The 20793-nt window shown below is 35.5% G+C and overlaps 1 protein-coding gene across 6 annotated transcripts in view; it reads right to left on the bottom strand.

The window, feature by feature from the left end:
• The window catches only part of LOC136040265 (uncharacterized), a 293795-nt gene that overhangs the window by 240217 nt on the left and 32785 nt on the right, over positions 1 to 20793 (bottom strand). For all 6 annotated transcript variants that reach the window (XM_065724489.1, XM_065724490.1, XM_065724492.1 and 3 more), the window contains 2 exons: positions 20543 to 20647; positions 15042 to 15158 (listed from right to left, as the gene is read on the bottom strand). In XM_065724489.1, coding sequence (XP_065580561.1) covers positions 15042 to 15158; positions 20543 to 20647 — 222 coding nt within the window. The remainder of the gene's footprint in view (positions 1 to 15041; positions 15159 to 20542; positions 20648 to 20793) is intronic.

The following is a 20793-nucleotide window of genomic DNA, read 5'->3' as shown; positions in this document are numbered from 1 at the left end:
AGTGAAAATATGTGAACTTGTCATAAAATCGGGGTTATGACCACGGTGTCTGGCCGAGTCGTCATCACACAGAAATAATTCATTCACCGTCAGGGGTCGAACAGCCTGATGGGTACTTCTCCGTCCTTGTTTGTTTTCTGTTTTAACCGGATAAAACCAAACACTAGGAACCAAACCAAAGAAAAGTCTACCCTTACCAGGGAATACAAGATCCATCCAGTAACAAGTGTCGTGATGGCGTCTATAGGTGCCCAATCGACGCAGTCGCAGTCTCGGTGATTAGAGGACACAAATTAAGAAGAAAGCGCTCCGGCAGTGAAATCATCCTTTTCTCCGTCGGATTTTCTCCCAAGCATACGCTAAATATGCATCAATAACTCTATAACACACTATCACTCCTACCCTTTTCTTTACTATCTTATTCAATAATTCATTTGGAATTATCCAACCTACGACATCTATTCTTTAAAGCTCAACAGCAGAAACAATAACATTCTTGACAATGAGAAAACTCAACGTAATTCATAGAGGTCAGTCTACTGAAAAACTAAGGACAATCAAGGTTATTTTCTTGATCTACTATAAATTAAAAAAAAAATAATTATCTATTTGTTATATTTCCATTTTGTTATCTATGTCTTACTATATTTGAATATATCAGTGCATACAGGTTCGCTAATACATACATACAAAAATATAATTTTCAAAAATAATGTATTTGTTGGAATTATTTATTTTCTAAGAACAGAAACATTATCATATGCTTTACACTATATATCATCGCTGCCACACCTAAGGGTCGCATCAGGCATTTTTGCATTCCTAACAAAATACGAAGCTGTTTACAGAGCTATTCTCGGAGGTAGGATCAGCACGAGCCTCCCTTCAATTTATCGTATTGCAATTTCTTTAGAAGTTTGAAAATGTCAGACGAGACCTTTAGGCGTGGCAGCGACAATTTAATTTCGCTAATCTGTAAATTCAAACACAAAATTTTCAAAAGCCTCCCTGCACGAACTTCCCTTCAATTCATCCAAGGGCAATTTTTTTTAGAAGTATGAAAATGTCAAATACGACTTTTAGGAGTGGCAACGACGATTCAGCCTCGCTAATTTATAAATTCAAAAATTAAATTTTCAAAAATATATTTTTCTTTTCAGGCAGAATACACTCTGCCCCACTGTGCCAGGACACATACATTTTGAAAGATAAAGGTACGTTTCCGAAGATTATTGTCATCAGTCATCAGACTATTGTCATCAGAACTACTTGTTATTGTAGTTCAAAAATACCGGAAAAAACAGGTTAATTCTTATTATTGTAGTGGCAAACAAAAATAAATACCAACGTCTTCTGCTCATCATAGATAGTGCAATAGCACTGCCGAAGTAAACAGCGAAGTGAGCTCTATGCACTGTTTATTTACGAACAGAAACTGCGAACAAAAACTGAAATACATAATCAAATCAAAATTAAATAACAAACAGGAGTAGGGCTAATGCTTTCTAAAGATCAGAACGTCATTTGTCCTTTACTGAAGACAAAATACATTTTCAACGTTTTCTCTTTTATATCGTTAATAAATTCTAAATTGCAGACTTTAAGGAATGCAATTCCTTAAAGTCTAAGAAGCAATTCGTCCCATCAAAAACAGCAAAAGTCTCATCTCGAGATAAGCCTTGGTTCAATGCTGGTTGTAGAAAGGCAACAAGGGCCAGAAAAAAGGCTCACAAGAAATTGCGTTCAACTGAATCTGACGAGGACCGGGCTGCATTTATTAATTTTCGAATCCATTCTGTTTAAGCTGCACATCAAGCTAGAGCCGATTACAAACACAACTTTGTAGACAAACTGAAAAGTGCCCCAGCAAAGCGGGGGCGGAGGGTCGTCAAAGAAGCTCTACCGTCATCTAAATCAACATCAGCGTCCATGTCGGTTTTCTACAAGTACATGTACAAATCTCCATCAGAGGAGCTATCGAAGCTTGTTCCTGATATAGCAAATCCCTTGCGATCAACTCGCCGAAGTGCAGCTCGTCAGGACTAACTTGAGCAGGGTACTCCCCGCCAAGAATATCTGAAAACGAGTTTTGTCCGGAAATCGTTTGCTACATAAAATAGATTGCCGCCAGAGGTAATCCCAGTAAACCCTTCCCTTTACGCGTTCAAGAGAAGGTATAACAAATACCTCAGCGTTGGAAAATGAGGTAAATACCAGGACTAGCGGCAAATCATCATCTGTGATGGAACCGTGAAGCCTGTAGTAAAAAAAAGATGAAGATAACACCAAATAACTAATTACTGTTAATAGTGACTAACTCCAAGAGCTATTAATAAATATCAACATTTAATTGTGATTCATTTGGTAACAACTAGCGTCAGAAACGCACACAGAGCCCAACTCAAGTTTTCATTGGTCGTCAAAATAGTCCAGTGCATGTACGCTCATAGAAAATTTACATCTTCTCGGGTTTGTCACCATCATTTTTACTGATATTTGTAGCCTAGTTAACAGTCTTTTGTCCAGATACGACTCGGACAACTGTCACATCTTTTTAAGTTATTTGTAATCTTAACCATACCCGTCTAGGCACGTTTTTTAGCTCCTCATTTCTCAATAGTTTAGGTGAAAAACAACGAACAAAAACGCGACTCAAGGCCATTCTTCAAATGATTAAGAATATTAACGGATATACGTTGAATATTTGTGTTAGAAATAAGAAAAAATGGCGCTATCCATTTCAGGTGATTTCGAAAGAATTTTTGTGTACAAAGTTAGCCCGTGATATCAAATCTATTTTGGTAATAAATAATCTTTGGTTATTAATATAATAATCGCCATACCGACCTAGGTCCACTCTTCTTATCTTCTGAATTTTCAGGTAGATTTCTAAACCGAAAAACAAACTCGACCTAAGGTAGTTTCTTTTTTTTTAATGTTAGCGAATCCTAAAGGATATGCAATTGAAATTGTAGTTTCTTTAGTATTTATAATCTTCTTCTAAAATGGCTAAAAATGACGTCTCCTACTTCAGCAGAATCCTTGTCAACAAGATTGGCTATGATCTTATATCTTTAGTATTTATAATCTTCTTCGTTAAACCCATCTAGGTGCGTTTTTTGGTTTCTATTTCTCGGATGAAAGCATACTCAAAAAATAAGCAAAAGCAATAGATAAAACGCGACCTAAGCAATTTATCGAGATGATTCGAAATAGTTTTGGGATTCTCACTTCTTAAGGTATTCAAGTTAGATAGATTTGTAACCAGTAACGCGCCAATTTATAAGAATGAGGGTAGGGTGCATTTTTTTTCTCTTTCAGATCGAAAAAATTTCATTTTTTCAATACAATAAGTTTTTTTTTTAAATTTAGGGGAGAGTTTTTTTATATTTTAATGAAAAATACTAAACGAAGTATTTTTCAAAATCTCTGCGTAAAGGGCAAATGGCCCCTGCTCCCTTTTCTCCCCTTTGACACCTTTTTTTTAATACTATCAATCATTCCTTTACACAATAATCATGTCAAAATTAAACCTAAAAAAAAAAAAAAACATCGCGTGGCAAACAAGATGTAATAAAAGGCAAATTATACCAGTTTTCTAGCAGGTTATACTTAACAGTTCTTTGACATAAACGCAATCTTGGCACCTTTACATAGCTTAGTACCGTTAGAGAAAATTACATTATTTAATAGATATTACTAAATTTTATTTTCTTAGACGGCGCAAACGGTTTGAGGATAAAAATGGCCGTCCAAAATTGCAACTAAAGCAGATCCTTTGTTCGCAGTCCAAACCTTCTTTTATGCAGAGCAGAATTTTACATTACAAAAATGCGGAACACAAACAGTCCCAGGAAGCAGCGTATGGGTTAGGGAGCGGGTACACTATATCTATTGAAAAGCTATTGAATTATCCAACTTTTTGAGGAGACGACACGGGTCAAAAGGTCCCCCCCCTTTGTACAAACACCTGCTATGAAACAAGATTTAAGTTATTTATAAGGAACATGGCATGTAACAGAGAGAAGCACAATTAATTCACAATATAATTTTTATTCTTTTAATTCTGAATATGGTGTATAGAAAAAGTGATAAAGGGAAAAGATCAGTGATAGAGCTGCTTGTCTCGGTAGCAGAGGCTGTGGGTTCGACTCCCACCGATGGTGAGATTTTTTTTAATAAAATTTTCATTACGAATTTAATATATATATATATATATATATATATATATATATATATATATATATATATATATATATATATATATATATATATATATATATATATATATATATATATATATATATATATATATATATATATATATATATTATATATATATATATATATATATATATATATATATATATATATATATATATATATATATGGAGGGGCGCTTCACGCCCCCCCAAGCCCCCCCGCGCGCGTAAGTCGTTACGCGCCATATTAGTTACGCGCCATTGTAGTTGTGTCCCTGTGTCCCACCTGTGAATAGAGATAGATATAAATATATGTTTTTAACTACGTAAAACATGCGAATATACAACATTCTTCGCTGTCCCATTGTCTGTGCATATAAATAGATTGTCAGGTTTACTGACTCTTGAACATGCAACATATAATTGTCCATGGGAAAAACAATCCGTATTCAGATCTATACCTCATTATTCTAATGATGTGTCCCTGTGTCCCGGTCGTCATTTATATTCCCTGTGTCCTCCCTGTGTCCCGGTGTCCCGGTCGTCATTTGTGTCCCGGTGTCCCGGTCTGTAATTTCTATTTGAACAATCCCTGTGTCCCGGTCGTCATTTATATATCCCGCCTGTGCCCCCGGCGTCCCCGTTGTAGTTGTGTCCCTGTGTCCCGGTCGTCATTTATATTCCCTGTGTCCCGGTCGTGATTTGTGTCCGGGTGTCCCAGTCTGTAATTTCTCTTTGAGGTTCCCGGTCGTCACTTATATTCCCTCTGTCTCGGTCGTCATTTGTGTCCCGGTCTGTAATTTCTCTTTGAGTGTTTTTTCTTTTTAGTTTTTTTTTTAGTTTTTTACCTTTTTTCTTTTTTCAGTTTTCTTTTTCTTCTTTATTTTTCAGCGTCACTATGAAGTACATATCGACGAACCTTTGTTTTTTTTAACTTAAATCTGGTAGGCATTGATGACCTTATCCAAGTCAAAATCCCAAACCCAATCATCATCGCTATCATTTTCAGTTTTGATATGTTTTGACTCTCGCTGTCCAGGTGGATTTTCATCTAACTGCGCGGTTTTGCGTTCTTTAGCCGCAAGCCTGTTTTCTTGCTGTTCTTGTGATTCCTCGGAACGCTTTCTTTTCTTACTTTCTCTATCAGCAGCAAGTTTTTTGGCATAAACTCTTTGAGCAGCTTCCTCGGCTGTTGCCATTGTAGGTTCTTCAGTCATTTTACAATTAAACATTTTTCCGTGAATAAATGTCTTAAATACCGTTAATGACGTCACCGTCAAAGCAAAATATCTAAATATATAAAAATAAGTTGTCTGTGTGTGTGTGGGTCTGTCGGGTGACGTCATGTTTGTGTGTTGACTGACGTCATGTTTTCGACTGACGAAATTACAGACCGGGACATCGGGACACAAATGACGACCGGGACACCGGCACATAGGGAATATAAATGACGACCGGGACACTCAAAGAGAAAGCGACCGGGACACAAGGAATGTTCGATTAGCAATCACCATCAACAAAGCACCGGGACACAAATGACGACCGGGACACAGGGAGTATAAATGACGACCAGGACATAAGTAAAAAAAAACTAAAAAAACTAAAAAAAAGATAAAAACTACAAAAAAACTAAAAAGAAAAAAAAACTAAAAACTAATAAAAAAACAAAAAAAGCTAAAAAACTAAAAAAACTAAAAAAAAAGAAAAAAGGAAAAAAAAATGAAAAAAAAGTAGAAAAACAAAAATAAAAAAAATAAAATAAAAAAAAACTAAAAAGAAAAAAGAAAAAAACTAAAAAAAAAATAAAAAAAAGTAAAAACCAAAAAAAAAACTAAAAAGAAAAAAGGGGAAAAATACAAAAATTTATTTCATCATATACCATTTCAAAAACGAATGTATATACAGACCGGGACACCGGGATACAAATAACGACCGGGACACAGGGAATATGAATGACGACCGGGACACAGGGACACAACTACAACGGGGACGCCGGGGGGCACAGGGGGATATATAAATGACGACGGGGACACAGGGAATGTTCGATTAGCAATCACCATCAACAAAGCTCAAGGGCAATCATTAGAATCATGAGGTATAACTAAAAAAACTAAAAAAAGGTAAAAAAATAAAAACTAAAAAAAAGACCAATTCAAAAACGAATGTATATACAGACCGGGACACCGGGACACAAATGACGACCGGGACACCGGGACACAAGGAATATAAATGACGCCCGGGACACTCAAAGAGAAATCACAGACTGGGACACCGGGACACAAATGACGACCGGGACACAGGGAATATAAATGACGACCGGGACACAGGGACACAACTACAGCGGGGACGCCGGGGGGCACAGGGGGATATATAAATGACGACGGCGACACAGGGAATGGTCGATTAGCAATCACCATCAACAAAGCTCAAGGGCAATCATTAGAATCATGAGGTATAGATCTGAATACGGATTGTTTTCCCATGGACCATTATATGTTGCATGTTCAAGAGTCGGTAAACCTGACAATCTATTTATATGCACAGACAATGGGACAGCAAAGAATGTTGTATATTCGCAAGTTTTACGTGGTTAAAAACATATATATATATATATATATATATATATATATATATATATATATATATATATATATATATATATATATATATATATATATATATATATTCACAGGCGGGACATAGGGACACAACTACAATTGCGCGTGACAACTTACGTGCGCGGGGCGGGCTTGGGGGGGCGAATTGCCCCCACCAACTAGGTGTTGGGGTGGCGCGAAGCGCCACCCCAACAGCTAGTATATATATAAATATACTACCCAAGCCAAAGCTTGGGTAGTGTTGTGCTCACACGGCACAACAGTATTCGCACGGTAGAAACCACAATAAAAATTTAGCCTAAGTACTGAAAAAGCAAGGCTCCTAAAGTAAGAAGAGGCAGAGGTACAGGACGCTTTACAAAAATGGTTTTCTCTAAATTGTGCTGAACAAGGTAAAAATCGACAATTTTTATTTTCTATTTGAAAAATAGAACAACCGAGTGAAACAAAATCTTGAGCTGATGAGGTTTCAGAAATTAATGTCATTATATATTAAATATTCAGCTTAAATTTATGACGCAGTAGGTTTGCGCAGTAGGTTGTTGCGGAAAATATTTTGTTGAGACATAAAGTAAAATACCTTAAAGCGTAATCTATTGAAGCAGCTGAACATATATGACAAGTTGCAACAGTTACTATCATTTAGTGACAAAAGGAAGCCAACAGAGTGAAAAAAAAAGAAAAAAGTAAAAGAAAAAAGAGCAAAAAAGAACAACTGCCATTCGTCGATCATTTTACACAAAGAAAGCCTATATCGATATCTATTTTCCATTTTTATATCATATTTATATTTACAAAAATTTTGTCATATACAATCTACGAAATGATATGAACACTCTATAATTTTTGTTTCCATGTAACTCAACCCCCTTTTAACTCGATCTCGCTCAGCGTAACACATTTAACCCCATCAAGCCACATTCAATTCACCTCTGCAACACGTTAGATTGAATGGTGTTGAGTTGTATGGGAGTAGAGCTACACGAGGGTTGAGTTGGATGAGGGTTTAGTTCGATGGAAGTTATTTTCAATGAGATTTGAGCTAAATGGGGTTGATTTATACGCAAACAATGCATTTTGGATGGATATGGTATACCAAATTGATATATACCACATTGACGGTATACCACATATACCACAGTATACCAAGCAGTAAAAGAATCATCGGGTCAGCAACATATGACAGTTAGCCACTGATAAAAGAAATTTGCAAGAGTTAAAACGAACAACAATGGTACTGAACGAGAAACTAAAACCAGCCCAACTGTCAACTGTCAATCATTCAAGGCAAAGCCTGGCAATATCTACTTTCTATTATGTATCATATTTCAATTCCTTATTATTTACTACAATTCTGTCATATGTAATTTATAAAACGGTATAACCACTAACGCATCTTGGATGTACATGGTATAGCGCATCGGCATACCCAGTCCAATGATCAACGCGTCTATGTGACTTCTGGGTAATGCGCCAGTTGACCTGAACACATGCATTTTCGGCATAACAGTGTATTACTTTAATCCTTCAGTGAAGTCTTTTAAACCGGGGAAATAGCTTTACACAAAACAAAATCATGTTAAATCCTCTTTGCCAGCCTCTTCACGCATTAGAGCTCTGAAAATTGCATGGCGTTGTAAAATATGTCAGTAAAATATATAAAATACCGGTAAAAGACATAGAATACCGGTAAAAATTGCAAATTACGTAAAATAGGTAAAATGCCAATTATGCAGGGGCTGTCCTGGCCGAGTGGATTGGTGCGCTGGATTCAGGAGCCTTTGTTTGAGAGTACGCGGGTTCAAATCCCAGTGTTCCCAATTGTTTAGTTTGGGACGGGGATCCGTGGAGTGACTCTGTATGCTTAGCTAGAGTCCACCCAGCTCTAAATGGGTAACTGGAGAAATCTGGGGAAGGTAAACAGGAAGGGTGTGCGAATGCACAGGATGGTTGGCACCCCAGCCCCCCCCCATTGCACTTCCTGTCTGAAGTGCCAAGAAACGGGAATTAGCACCGCCGCTACGGACTGTGAAGTCTAATGCCGTTTCCTTTACCTTTTTTTTATACGGGGGCCCATAAAATTAAATTTAAATACCGAATTTTACCGTGAATATTTTTACCAGTTACAAAACTAAGTGAAATACCTATATGTTCAGAGTAAAGATTCTGACAGGGAGGGGGGCTCCCCTGCCAAGCCTTGATTGTCATCCTTAGCCTACCGTGGACTGGCACAGATCTGAACACATGCATTTTTCACATGCTAGTGCTGACAACAGTGGCGCCAAAAAAACAACTTGGCCCATGAAGGATATTCTTTTTTTACATGTCTGGCAAACCTGTAGAGTGACAGGGTCTAGAGTGACAGGGGGCATGTACTCATATAGCGAATGAAAGCTAATTTTTTCCAACATTTATCAATGCATGCAGTCACTAAAAGCTTTATAATTAGTGTTATGTCCCGTTACATCACAAAACCTTCACAGTAGCACAACTTAAGACGTTACGTTACGCGATCTTTTCGAGAAAATTCTGTCCGTAACATCCCTAGTGCCAAATAGACTCGAGCTCAACATAGCACTTCACGTTGCGTAAGCTTATGTTGTGTTAGAGAAAAGTCGCCATAGTGGCAATAAAGTGAAATATCTGAATGATCAACGAATAAATTTTGAAATAAATTAACAGACTTTTCCTAGACAAGCATTCATACTTTATCAGAGCCTGAATCTCCATTCTACGGTTTGAATTTTTAAACGAGGTGGCGCCCTGCATATACAAGGTGCCACGCGCCAAACGTGCCGGAAGTATGCCAAGCGTGTATAAAGCGTAGTGGAAAATATGCCAAGTGTGGCGGAAAGTGGGAGCCCCTCCATTTTGAATAGCTTCCTTATGATGATTTAGACGATGATCATGATGGTTTTATAGATTTTTACACTTTAAGTGTGAAAAGTTACAATTAACGTAGCGTAACTTAACAATCAGCATGCAAAATTACGTTCGTAGCCGCTTTACATGGGAAATCAAGAAAAATACTAGTAAAAACCAGTGTATGTTAAGATACCATACCCAACTTTTACCCGAACCAAAAATACGGATAGAATATTTCCTCCCAAAATCGTTATTTCGGGTACCATCACTTCAGGCTTTTTTTCGTTATTTGGTTGTATAATCGTTATTTCAGATACACGACTCAAATAAAGAACAAGTGAAATTATAGTTGGCGACAGAAAACCTTATAAGAGCATTAAACTTTCCAGCTCTTCCTTATTAGCTAAAACATCATGTCACGGAAAGATCAAACCACAGTGTTTAAACAGGGTTGCCAAAACAGGACTCACCAGTTTGCCCTTGCCAGGAGGCATTTCTACCAAAACCCAGGAAAACAATTTTCAAAAAAAAAACACAAAAGTAGCAATTTCAAGCCTACAGAAACTGACTGTAAAATGGTAAATTTCGAATTTTGGAAAATTGAAAAAAAATCCTTAAATTCCCCCCAAAAATACTCATATCTTTTTCAGAATTAAAACTATAAGCAAAAAAAGCACCCCTCTCCTCACTCGACTTTGTTTTAAAGTTGTAGAAACCATTGAATTGTTTCCATATGAAGAAAGAACACGATTTATGACATTATATTATAAGTAACAGCACAAGTAACATTGAACACACTAAATTTGTTAATGAAACATCACATATCCATATTTAAAATGAACGTTGATCACACATTTAGTATAGTTTATTACCCATGAAATCGCTAAACGACTGTGTATACGCACAAGGAACTCATTTTAAGACAAATTGGGGAGGGGGTGATACTCACAATTAAACTACCTGATTCATCCTGCATTTACAAATAGCCTTTTTTTTGAAAAATAGCTTTTTATACTATTGACGGTGTACGCAAAAATTTAGTTAGTTCTTCTCCATCTTGCAACGGCACTGGCTAAGATTGCATTCTGACCTACTTGCATTCCCTCCTAGTCAGAACTGCCAAGAGACGCAACCAAACCTTGGAGAAAAGGGGGCCCTCAGCAGCCCCCCATAAAAAACGATGTTTTTTCTATTTCGCAGGATTTATGTAGCTGCTTCCTTACTGCACTATTTCCCCTTCGCCCTTACAAACTGTTCTGCGTAAAATTTCAGAAGCCAATATGTAAAAATATACAGAAAGTAAAGTCCTAACTGGACCGCGGGCCAGGCCCCAGAGACTCAACCGTCGAATCAGAAAGCGTTTTAATCTATTTTCTCCCGTCTCATTAAACCTCCACATTCCTTGCTTCAGCCAAGGTTGCAAAGAAGCCTATTTATGGCTTATTTTAAAACTGGCTGACACCAGGACACTTTAGTCTGAAAACGCCACTTTGATAACAGGGATCAGGTGCTCTTACGTGCACTGGAATTGAGGTTGTGTTCAAAGGCGGATCCGTGATTTTTTTTTTCTTTTGCTCGACAGATAAGTATAAATTTAAGTAAAAAATGTACAAACTGAAACCCCTGGATCTTTAACGCTTTTATGGGACTAAACTGAGCTGATTTACAGACTACTATACAATGAACATCATTTTCAACAGGCTGCAACCCACTGACTCTCATCTGATTAGTTGCTCATTAAAAAAAAAAAATAAATAAATAAAAACTTTTTCATAAAAAATATAAACATTAAAATGAAATTTCTGTTCAAAAACCATTTCCTCGGTCAGTTTTTAAACTACCAAATATGGTCAGCCCCATGAGTGCCGCGGGTGAAATATTATTCCATATTTCTGGACCTAAATAAAACCGTTGAAGCCAGGACGATTCACTGCTGACTAACATGCGCCACTATTCCGACCACAAAATTATCAGCATTCAGGCACGTACGCATGAATCGTTCAGGAGGGAGGAATGAAAAAATGGATAAATTGAATAAGAAATTGAAAACTTATTCATTGAAGAAATGAATAAATTGAATTGAAAATAGATAAATTGAAGAAAAAATGCCAAAAAATTCAAAAGCAAATCTAGGAGGCCAGGGCCCCAAGGCTACTGTCCTGTCGGCATTCCTTGGGTGTGCTACCCCTTTATAACTGAAGACTGGTGTATTAAGACAAAAAAGTCAACGGCTTGAATAAATAATAACAACCTGTATAGCAAAGACTGAACACGCCAATAGGCCTGACCTAATCGAATCAACCTTAATAACTTCCTAGAATAAGTATCTCGTTACGGTCCTGCCCTCAATAATGACTTTGATCTCAGAAGAGACTATTTTACCATAGCATTCACATTAAGCATATATTCATTCTTCAACCATAAAAATAACCTTGACAAGATCAAAAATGGCATTTTGCTTGAAGCTAAATTTCGAATAACCAACATCCGTTGAAAAAGGTATAGAATTTTCTCAAACAAAACTGAAAAATTGACTTGAAGTTCATTGGACCCGCTTTAAGGTGGGAGGAAGAAAGAATGACTACCCTCTCATCAAAAACAATTTGATGAATGACTTTGGGTTGACTCTGGTGATCTAATCACTATTAGAGAACTAAATTATGATATAGTGATGCTGCGACTGGGAATCCCAGCTTTTAAAGAACTATTATAAATTATCATAATTATAGTTGTTTGGCAGCATTTTGAGATTTGTCACAACTAAAGGCGCGCCTCATGAACTATCCAGAAGGGGAGGGTGTTGAGACGATACGAACCCATTTTTGCTTTTTAAATAGATTTGTCTTTTAACGGTCATGGCCTGTATTCTCCCCCCCCCCCCTCTGATAGGTTAAGTCAGTATTCTCACAAGTGTAGTATGTATTGCCTCAAGGGTGAAAGGAACGAGTGAGGGAACGAGTTGAACGGAGTTTAGTGACCATATGCCCTATACTGTCCGAGGAACAGACTATTGAACTTGAAACCACATTCCGGATTAAAATTAGCAACCAAAGAGCCAAAATTATGACGATTTGCAATATCGGCAAAATCAATCTCATCCTTTTCATTGGTCCAAATAAACTCATATATTCAAAATTTTATTCCTATTCTTTATAAATCCTTCAATTTCCCTATTAAAACTATTTTGGGTATGTAAAAAAAAAACAATTTATTTTGATTATTATCAAGATGCATTCATTTTCTTTTACGAAGGGTACTCAGTGTTACGAAAATTATAAAAAAGGGGGTTACACAAGAAGGGGTTAACAAGCACATATGGCAAAAGTTTTGAAAAAACTGATTTAAGCAATAGCTAAACTAACAAACTAACTAACAACAACTCACCGCAGCACCAAGCCACGTGACTTCAACACAACTACTCATACTCCACCTCTAACCCAATCTATTCAAAGCTCCCTCTTTACAATCTCCCAGGAGGTTTCCATTTCCCTTAAAGCTTTCTTTACGACATATGGTAAGCCATAGGGCACTCCAATAGTTCTGATTACTTCTCCCAGACTCTTGATTCACGAAGTTTTGTTAACGTGTCCCGAAAGAGCATGTTTCTAGATATTTCAGTTATTTAAAATTACCACACTGGGCTATAATCACCACAGCCTGTCGGTACATACGCCCCTGCCCATTAGAATACTTTCTAATCAAGTGTGAATGAAAGTGAAACTTGTAGTCACTTCATGTTTACTTGCCCTGTTTGTTTTTACAACATTTTGGTATGGAACTAGAACTCCATTCTTTGAGAATTAATTTCCCATTTTGTACTAACTCAGTAATTTCTGATAAAGTATTAAGGAAATGTTTGAAAAGATTTTTGTATTCAACTAGAAGACAGATTTGATGTTTATATTTGATATTTATACCTGATTGTTCCCTTTGATTGTAGCATTTATTAGTTTTTTATATTTTTTAAATATTATATTATATTTTTTACCAAATATTTTTTATAGTTTTGTATATTTGTACATATTTATACAGTTTTTTTTTCTTTCTCTGTAGTATTAGCAGTGAAATACTTGTAAAGGCTTATTCACTTCATAAAATCATCATCATCATCATCAAGCCATTCTGAGGAAGTGAATCGAGTGAAAGATATTCAGAACGAAAACAAATTTGTAAGGAACTGGCTTGAAATAAATATAAAGGAATTTTCAACACCAAAGATCTCAAGAATTCCAACTTTTTAGATTCAACGATTCAGTTTTCCAAGCTATAATCCTCCTTTTTTACGAAATTCGTAAAATGATTATCAGAAACCAAAAATAAACAACATCTCAAAGTTGATTCAATCCCAAAAATGAAGTTCATATTTTTTTTTAGAATCAACAAATCAAGCTTCGTTTTTCTTGCTTTTTTATCGCACTTACCCCTGGCAAACGCCCTGCGGAGAATAAGTCTAAGTTACTAACTGGTAAACAACACAACATCCCGGTGGGTTTTGATTACAGGACCATGTTACAAATCTTTCTGGTCCTTATGAAAGAAATGCAAAATTTTGCTTTTTTTCGAGAAGGAGGGTCATGGATGCATGTTTACTCATTTTGTTTTGTTTTTTTTTTTCCAGAGATGATTGTGTTCAATAGATACTCCTATGGGTTGAACCACGTAGGATTTCCAAAAATCTAGGGTGTTTACTTTGCATCTGAACTAAACATGAGCGAAAAAGCATTGGTTTAAGCTATTCATTCCCCTTTTTTTTCATTTTTCTTTCTCTTCACTTTTCCAAGACCAGTTCTCTTAGCAACTATTCCAGCCGATTAGCTACAGTTAATTTAAATTTTGCTTAAATCTGAAACTAAAAAAAACTGAATTGAAATAAAATCTACAAATTTGAAAACAACCAATTGAACAGATTCCTCTTCTACAAAAAAAAAGAGATAGGCTAACCTATCTCAAAATGCCATGCCCGATGTGGAGAGGGTATCAATAGCCCAGCAGCTATTGGTACTATATTATTATTATTATTTTTAATATGCACGTGGAGATATTAGGTCTTTGTGGCTAGAGTCTCGACTCAATTTTTTTAGAAAAATTAAAATTACGATGACGATGAATGACGAATATATGACTGACATTGAATGACGTCATAGAAATGACGATGAAGAATCCTAACAATTAGAGCATATTGAAATAGCTTAGCATGAATAAATATTTTATTCTCTCTTTGATGATGACGCACATTAAAAATGATGTTAAAAGTGAATATATGCTACTGAAGTTTTAGCACAAATTGAACTAAATATACGTATAGAAGTAAAGGAAAAGGGGAGATTGTGAATGAAATTCAAATATGTCAACTTACCAGTACAATTAAATCCATCGCCAGCATAACCGGGTAAGCAATTACAATAAAAACCTCCTAAAGTATTTTTACACTGAGCAAAAACATCACAGGGTCTGTACTTGCACTCGTTTTCATCTGAAAATAAAATTTAAGCATTAAATTAAGTCTATTTCCAAATTCAGAGGGGTATTAGCAAAAACTGTTTGTATTTAAAAAGATTATAAAATAAAAATAATTGAAAAAGACCTGACATATCTAGACAATTTGTCCTAATCACTTGTACCTAAAAATCAAAATCCAATGGTACATACAGTTGATGGAATTCCCAAGAATGACGTGAAAGACTCTTCCCCCAAAAAATAGTGGCCTATGGAAAATACTGTTCATAACTTGATCCCCACTCCCGACTAAGGACATTTTTGAATCGGTCATATATGTCTCTATTGTACCTGACTGGTCAAACTATCAGCTCCATAGCCCTCATAATATTCAAATTCCGTTACTCTAACAGTAGGATCTGTAATTTTGGCGGTTTTTTTTCGATTCTTTCAATGAAAATTCAAAAAACAGAAGATAATCTTTAATATATGTACCAAACTAAGTATTTTTCATGAATTCTAAAGGGAAGGGGGCAAACAAATATGGGAGGGAGTAATTACCCTCCTATTCCTCCGTCCTTCTAATTGGGACCCCTGATACATACACTAATATTTATATACACATTTGTGTATATATATATACATATATATATATACATATATATATATATATCTATCTATATAAAAATAAGTTGTCTGTGGATCTGTGGATCGTGGATCAGGTGACGTCATGTTTCTGTGTCGGCTGACGTCATGAAATTAGTTGTCGTCATTTTTGTTATGACGATGCTTAGTATATTGTAAAACACATTAATTTGGTTAATAATATACCATTTAAAACACCAAAATGAACATGCTGGAGTAGTCACTCGGTGAGAGAGGGTGTCAGAACGGAGAATGAAGGTCCCAGGTTCAAATCCTGGTTAGGCTAAAAAAGGTAAAAAACTAAAAACTAAAAAAAAAAAATGAAAAAACTAAAAAAAGGCAAAAACTACAAAAAAAAATAAAAACTAATAAAAAAATAAAACAGCCGAAAAACTAAAAAAAATAAAAAAAATAAAAAAAGAAAAAACTTAAAAAACTAAAAACTAAAAAAAAAACTAAAAAAAAGGAAAAAACTGAAAAATAGAAGAGAAAAAGAAAACTAATAAAATTAAAAATAAACATAAAAAAAAATAAAAAAGATAAAAACTAAAAATAAAGTAAAAAGAAGAAATGGAAAAAAATAAAAAAGCTAAAAAAAAGGTAAAAACCAATAAAAAACTAAAAAGAAAAAAGGTGAAAAACTAAAACAAAATTTAATCTAAAAAACTAAAAAAAACTAAAAAGGTAAAAACTAAAAGAACTAAAAAAGAAAAAAAAAACTAAAAAAAGGAAAAAAACTGAAAAATAAAGGAGAAAAAGAAAACTAAAAAAATATAAATAAAAGTAAAAAAACTAAAAAGATAAAAACTTCAAAAAAAAACTAAAAAGAAAAAGAAAGAAACTAAAAAACCTAAAAAAAAGGTCAAAACCAATAAAAAAAAACTAAAAGGAAAAAAAGGGAAAAAATTAAAAATTTATTTCATCATATACCAATTCAAAAACGAATGTATACCGGGATGACGACCGGGACACAGGGAATATAAATGACACAACTACAACGGGGACGCCGGGGGCACAGGGGGATATGAATGACGACCGGGACACCGGGACACAAGGAATATAAATGACGCCCGGGACGCTCAAAGAGAAATCACAGACTGGGACACCGGGACACAAATGACGACCGGGACACAGGGAATATAAATGACGACCGGGACACAGGGACATAACTACAAAGTGGACGCCGGGGTGCACAGGGGGATATATAAATGACGATGGCGACTCAGGGAATGGTCGATTAGCAATCACCATCAACAAAGCTCAAGGGCAATCATTAGAATCATGAGGTATAGATCTGAATACGGATTGTTTTCCCATGGACCATTATATGTTGCATGTTCAAGAGTCGGTAAACCTGACAATCTATTTATATGCACAGACAATGGGACAGCAAAGAATGTTGTATATTCGCAAGTTTTACGTAGTTAAAAACATATATATATATATATATATATATATATATATATATATCTATATTCACAGGTGGGACATAGGGACACAACTACAATGGCGCGTAACTAATATGGCGCGTAACGACTTACGCGCGCGGGGGGGCTTGGGGGGCACGAAGCGCCCCCACCAACTAAGTGTTGGGGTGGCGCGAAGCGCCACCCCAACAGCTAGTATATATATATATATATATATATATATATATATATATATATATATATATATATATATATATATATATATATATTTGATTTGGCTGGGGAATGCCAATCGTTTAGCACTTACAAACGACTAATTTAAAAAATTTGGGTTTCTATATGATTTTTTGCTTATTACTATTATACTTCTTATCGATGAATTTTATAACTGCTTGACTTCCAGTAGAGCCGGTCTAGTTTTGCTAAGCGATCAGAAGAATTTGCCACAAAATGCTGAAATTCTCCAGTATTCTCTCTTTCACCTTCTTTTGTTTTGTCAATGAGTTAATGTTTAAAAAGCATACGCCCCTTCTGCCCCCTCTACAGGTCATGGAGGCTTTTTTGGTGATCACTGCCTTTTATTTTTGTATGATTTTATTGGTCAATATAACCATCTTATCAATGTATATCGTATCCGAAATTTCGGAGGAGGAAGAGATAGAGGTCGGCCTTATCCACTCATTTTTGACATCCACCAAAATCTCTGGGCATTTCCAAGGACCTTTAACGATCTAATTTAGTAAGGGAAAACAAAAATATTATTAGTTCTTCCAGGAAACAATTCAATTTAGAAACATTTTCAATTGCTGTGATTACACACATACACAAGAGGAGGATCCCAATCACAAAACATCAGTATTCTTCCAGTTGTTTTCAAAATTACCGAAAATTTCCATTTTTTCCCCAAATAATTGATGAAATCGTTTCCTTAATTAGTAAAATCAAAATTATTTGGTTTTGTAACATGCGAAGACAAAAACAAGGTTCATCCTCATACTGAACTATCCATCTAATTCATTTAAATGTACGACTTGAACAAATAGCTAGGTAATTACCTCATTAAAACATTGAAAAAAAGATCAATTTTGACCCTGAAACTTGCCAAATCTTTTTTTGTAATTAAGATAAATAGCATTTTATAAATGACTCACTACTATTCCTATAGGCGTTGTTTTACCGCGCCCAAAAATGCTAATACTTCCTTCACCCAAAAGAGGCTAAATAAATATAAAAGAGGCCAAGAGCTTAAATCAATATAAAAGAGGTCAGAAAAATTGTACCATCTATGACAAAACTATACATAAAAGAGGAAACAAACTGTTTTTTACAGAACTTGAGAAAGTAGCTAAGATACAGTCTCAAAACAAAACGAATGCTAAAAATTTTCAGAGATACAAAAAGACGTAACTACATGAAAGATGGGTGGCATTCGGGATCTCCCCCAGAAATGGTCCAAAAAAACCTTCCTAGAAAAAAGAAGAAGAATTGCTGCATCAAAAAGCCCTATTTAATATTTCCAAATCCTTTTGTATAAAATATTCTTATACTCCTCCCCCTAAGACTAGCAGAGTAGCAAATGCGGGCATGCGCACGAACTTCTAAATAAATATGAAATTATATTTCTAAGAAATTTTCTTCAGAAAGAATGGAACAGCATTAAAAGTAAAACATACTTCAACTCTATTCTTATACCCCTCCCCCTTAGACTAGCAAACTAGCATGTTTACACATGTTCACAAAATTCTACATGAATAATAAATTATATTTCTAAGAATTGTACTCAGGAAGAATAAAAGGATATGGCACTAGACTCTTAATTTCAAACTGACAGTGCTGATCTCCCTCTCAAGACCCTTCATCCAGGAAGTGCAATAGGGGATGGGGGCCAGCCATCCTCTACTTTCGCACACCCTTCCTGCTTACCTTCCCCATATTTCTCCAGGTACCCATTTAGAGCTGGGTCGCCTCTGCTGAACTTGCAGAGTCACGTCACTGATACCCGTCCCAAAGCAAATAAATGGCCACACCAGGAATCGAACCCTCGCCCTTCAGACAAAGGTTTGTAAATCCAGCGCGCCATTCAGTTGGTTAGAACGAAGTGGATTTCAGGAAGAATACAATAGCATTAAGAGCAAAACACACTTCACCTACACTTTGACCTTGAAACCTGACTCTGTTTAGATTTGTGATTAGGAAATATGTATTTACTGAACTCCAGTCTATCTTTTTAGGTATTTTTTTCACCGCGCCCAAGTATTCCAATAGCTATCAAGCCCAAAAGAGGCAATAACGACTGAAATTACAGAATGCAAACTCACTAGGAATACTCGTATCTGCAAGCAAGGATATACCCCTGCAAAAAAATAAAAAAGACAAGACACTTCAAAATTTTGGATGCCTTGGTATACTCATCTATAATATTTGAACTGGGTGGGATGGAGGAATATTATCCAGCGCATCATTCTTAGGTACCTTAATATTGTGCCAAATCTTTAATATTGGTAAAGAGTCATAGAAATCAACAACTACTATATTCTGTAGAGAAATCTAAAGTAAAACACAATGTTATTTTAAATAATAAAAAGTTATTTTTACAAATATTCCCTATCATGTGCAAGAACTTCCAATATTCGAAGAGGTAGCACTGATGCTATGTAAGATGTAAGGGATATCCCCTCAGTATCAGTCTAAAGAAAACCTCTGGAAAAACTGAAAAGAAATGGCCATTAAGTACACTTTTTCAGCCTTTATATATCCCATCCAAGAAAAAGTACTTAATTCAAACATTTGAATTACAATGGAATATTTGTGGTTGTCAAGTCGTGGCTAGTTTAGAAAAAGCCAAGACAGATAGTCCAATTGAGTGAGAAATAAACCTGGGATTAATCCCCCCTTACTAGGATTGTATAAAAATGATGTTAGTAAATGATGAATTAAAATGGAATAGTTGTGGTCATCAAGTCATGGCTAATTGTAGAATAAGCCAAGACAGATAGTCCAATTGAGTGAGAAATAAACTCGGCATTAATCCCCCCCTTACTAGGATTGTATAAAAATGATATTAGTTCATTTGTTAATAGATATGTCTATCTATTATCTGTCCATGCTTCATTCCAAAGGGCAGTAGAACCAAGGTAGATGGTCATAGAGCTAAGATAGTGACAGAACCTATAGTTTTCTAAGTGTTTGGTTAATTTGGCACGGGTAAACGGCGGGAGTAAGTGTGCCTCTCTTATTGGACCATAAGAGATATGGAGGCCTTCTCCTCCATGCTCTTATGTTTGAGCTGAATCGATAAAAATTAACAGATAATCTATGGTTACACCAAAGGGAAATAAATTTGACTTACCAGGGATTTCACACCCCTTTCCTCCAAAACCGTCATTACATATACACTGGTGATCTAGACATGCGCCGTTTTGACATCTTTTTCCAGTAGTTAAAGGGCAGTCACCTGAAATAAAAAATACCATTGTTTATAAAACAAAATTTAAATAAAACTATTTGACATTGCTTTTTGAAACGTTATAAAAATAATATACTGAACATGTTTGAAATGTTTAATGAAGTGTTTAAATAAAACATATCAAAAAAAAAAAA

This window comes from Artemia franciscana, chromosome 20 (genome assembly GCF_032884065.1).
Source record: "Artemia franciscana chromosome 20, ASM3288406v1, whole genome shotgun sequence".
NCBI lineage: Eukaryota > Metazoa > Arthropoda > Branchiopoda > Anostraca > Artemiidae > Artemia > Artemia franciscana.
The sequence above is the reverse complement of the archived record's forward strand: the minus strand, read 5'-3'. Positions and strand labels throughout refer to the sequence as shown.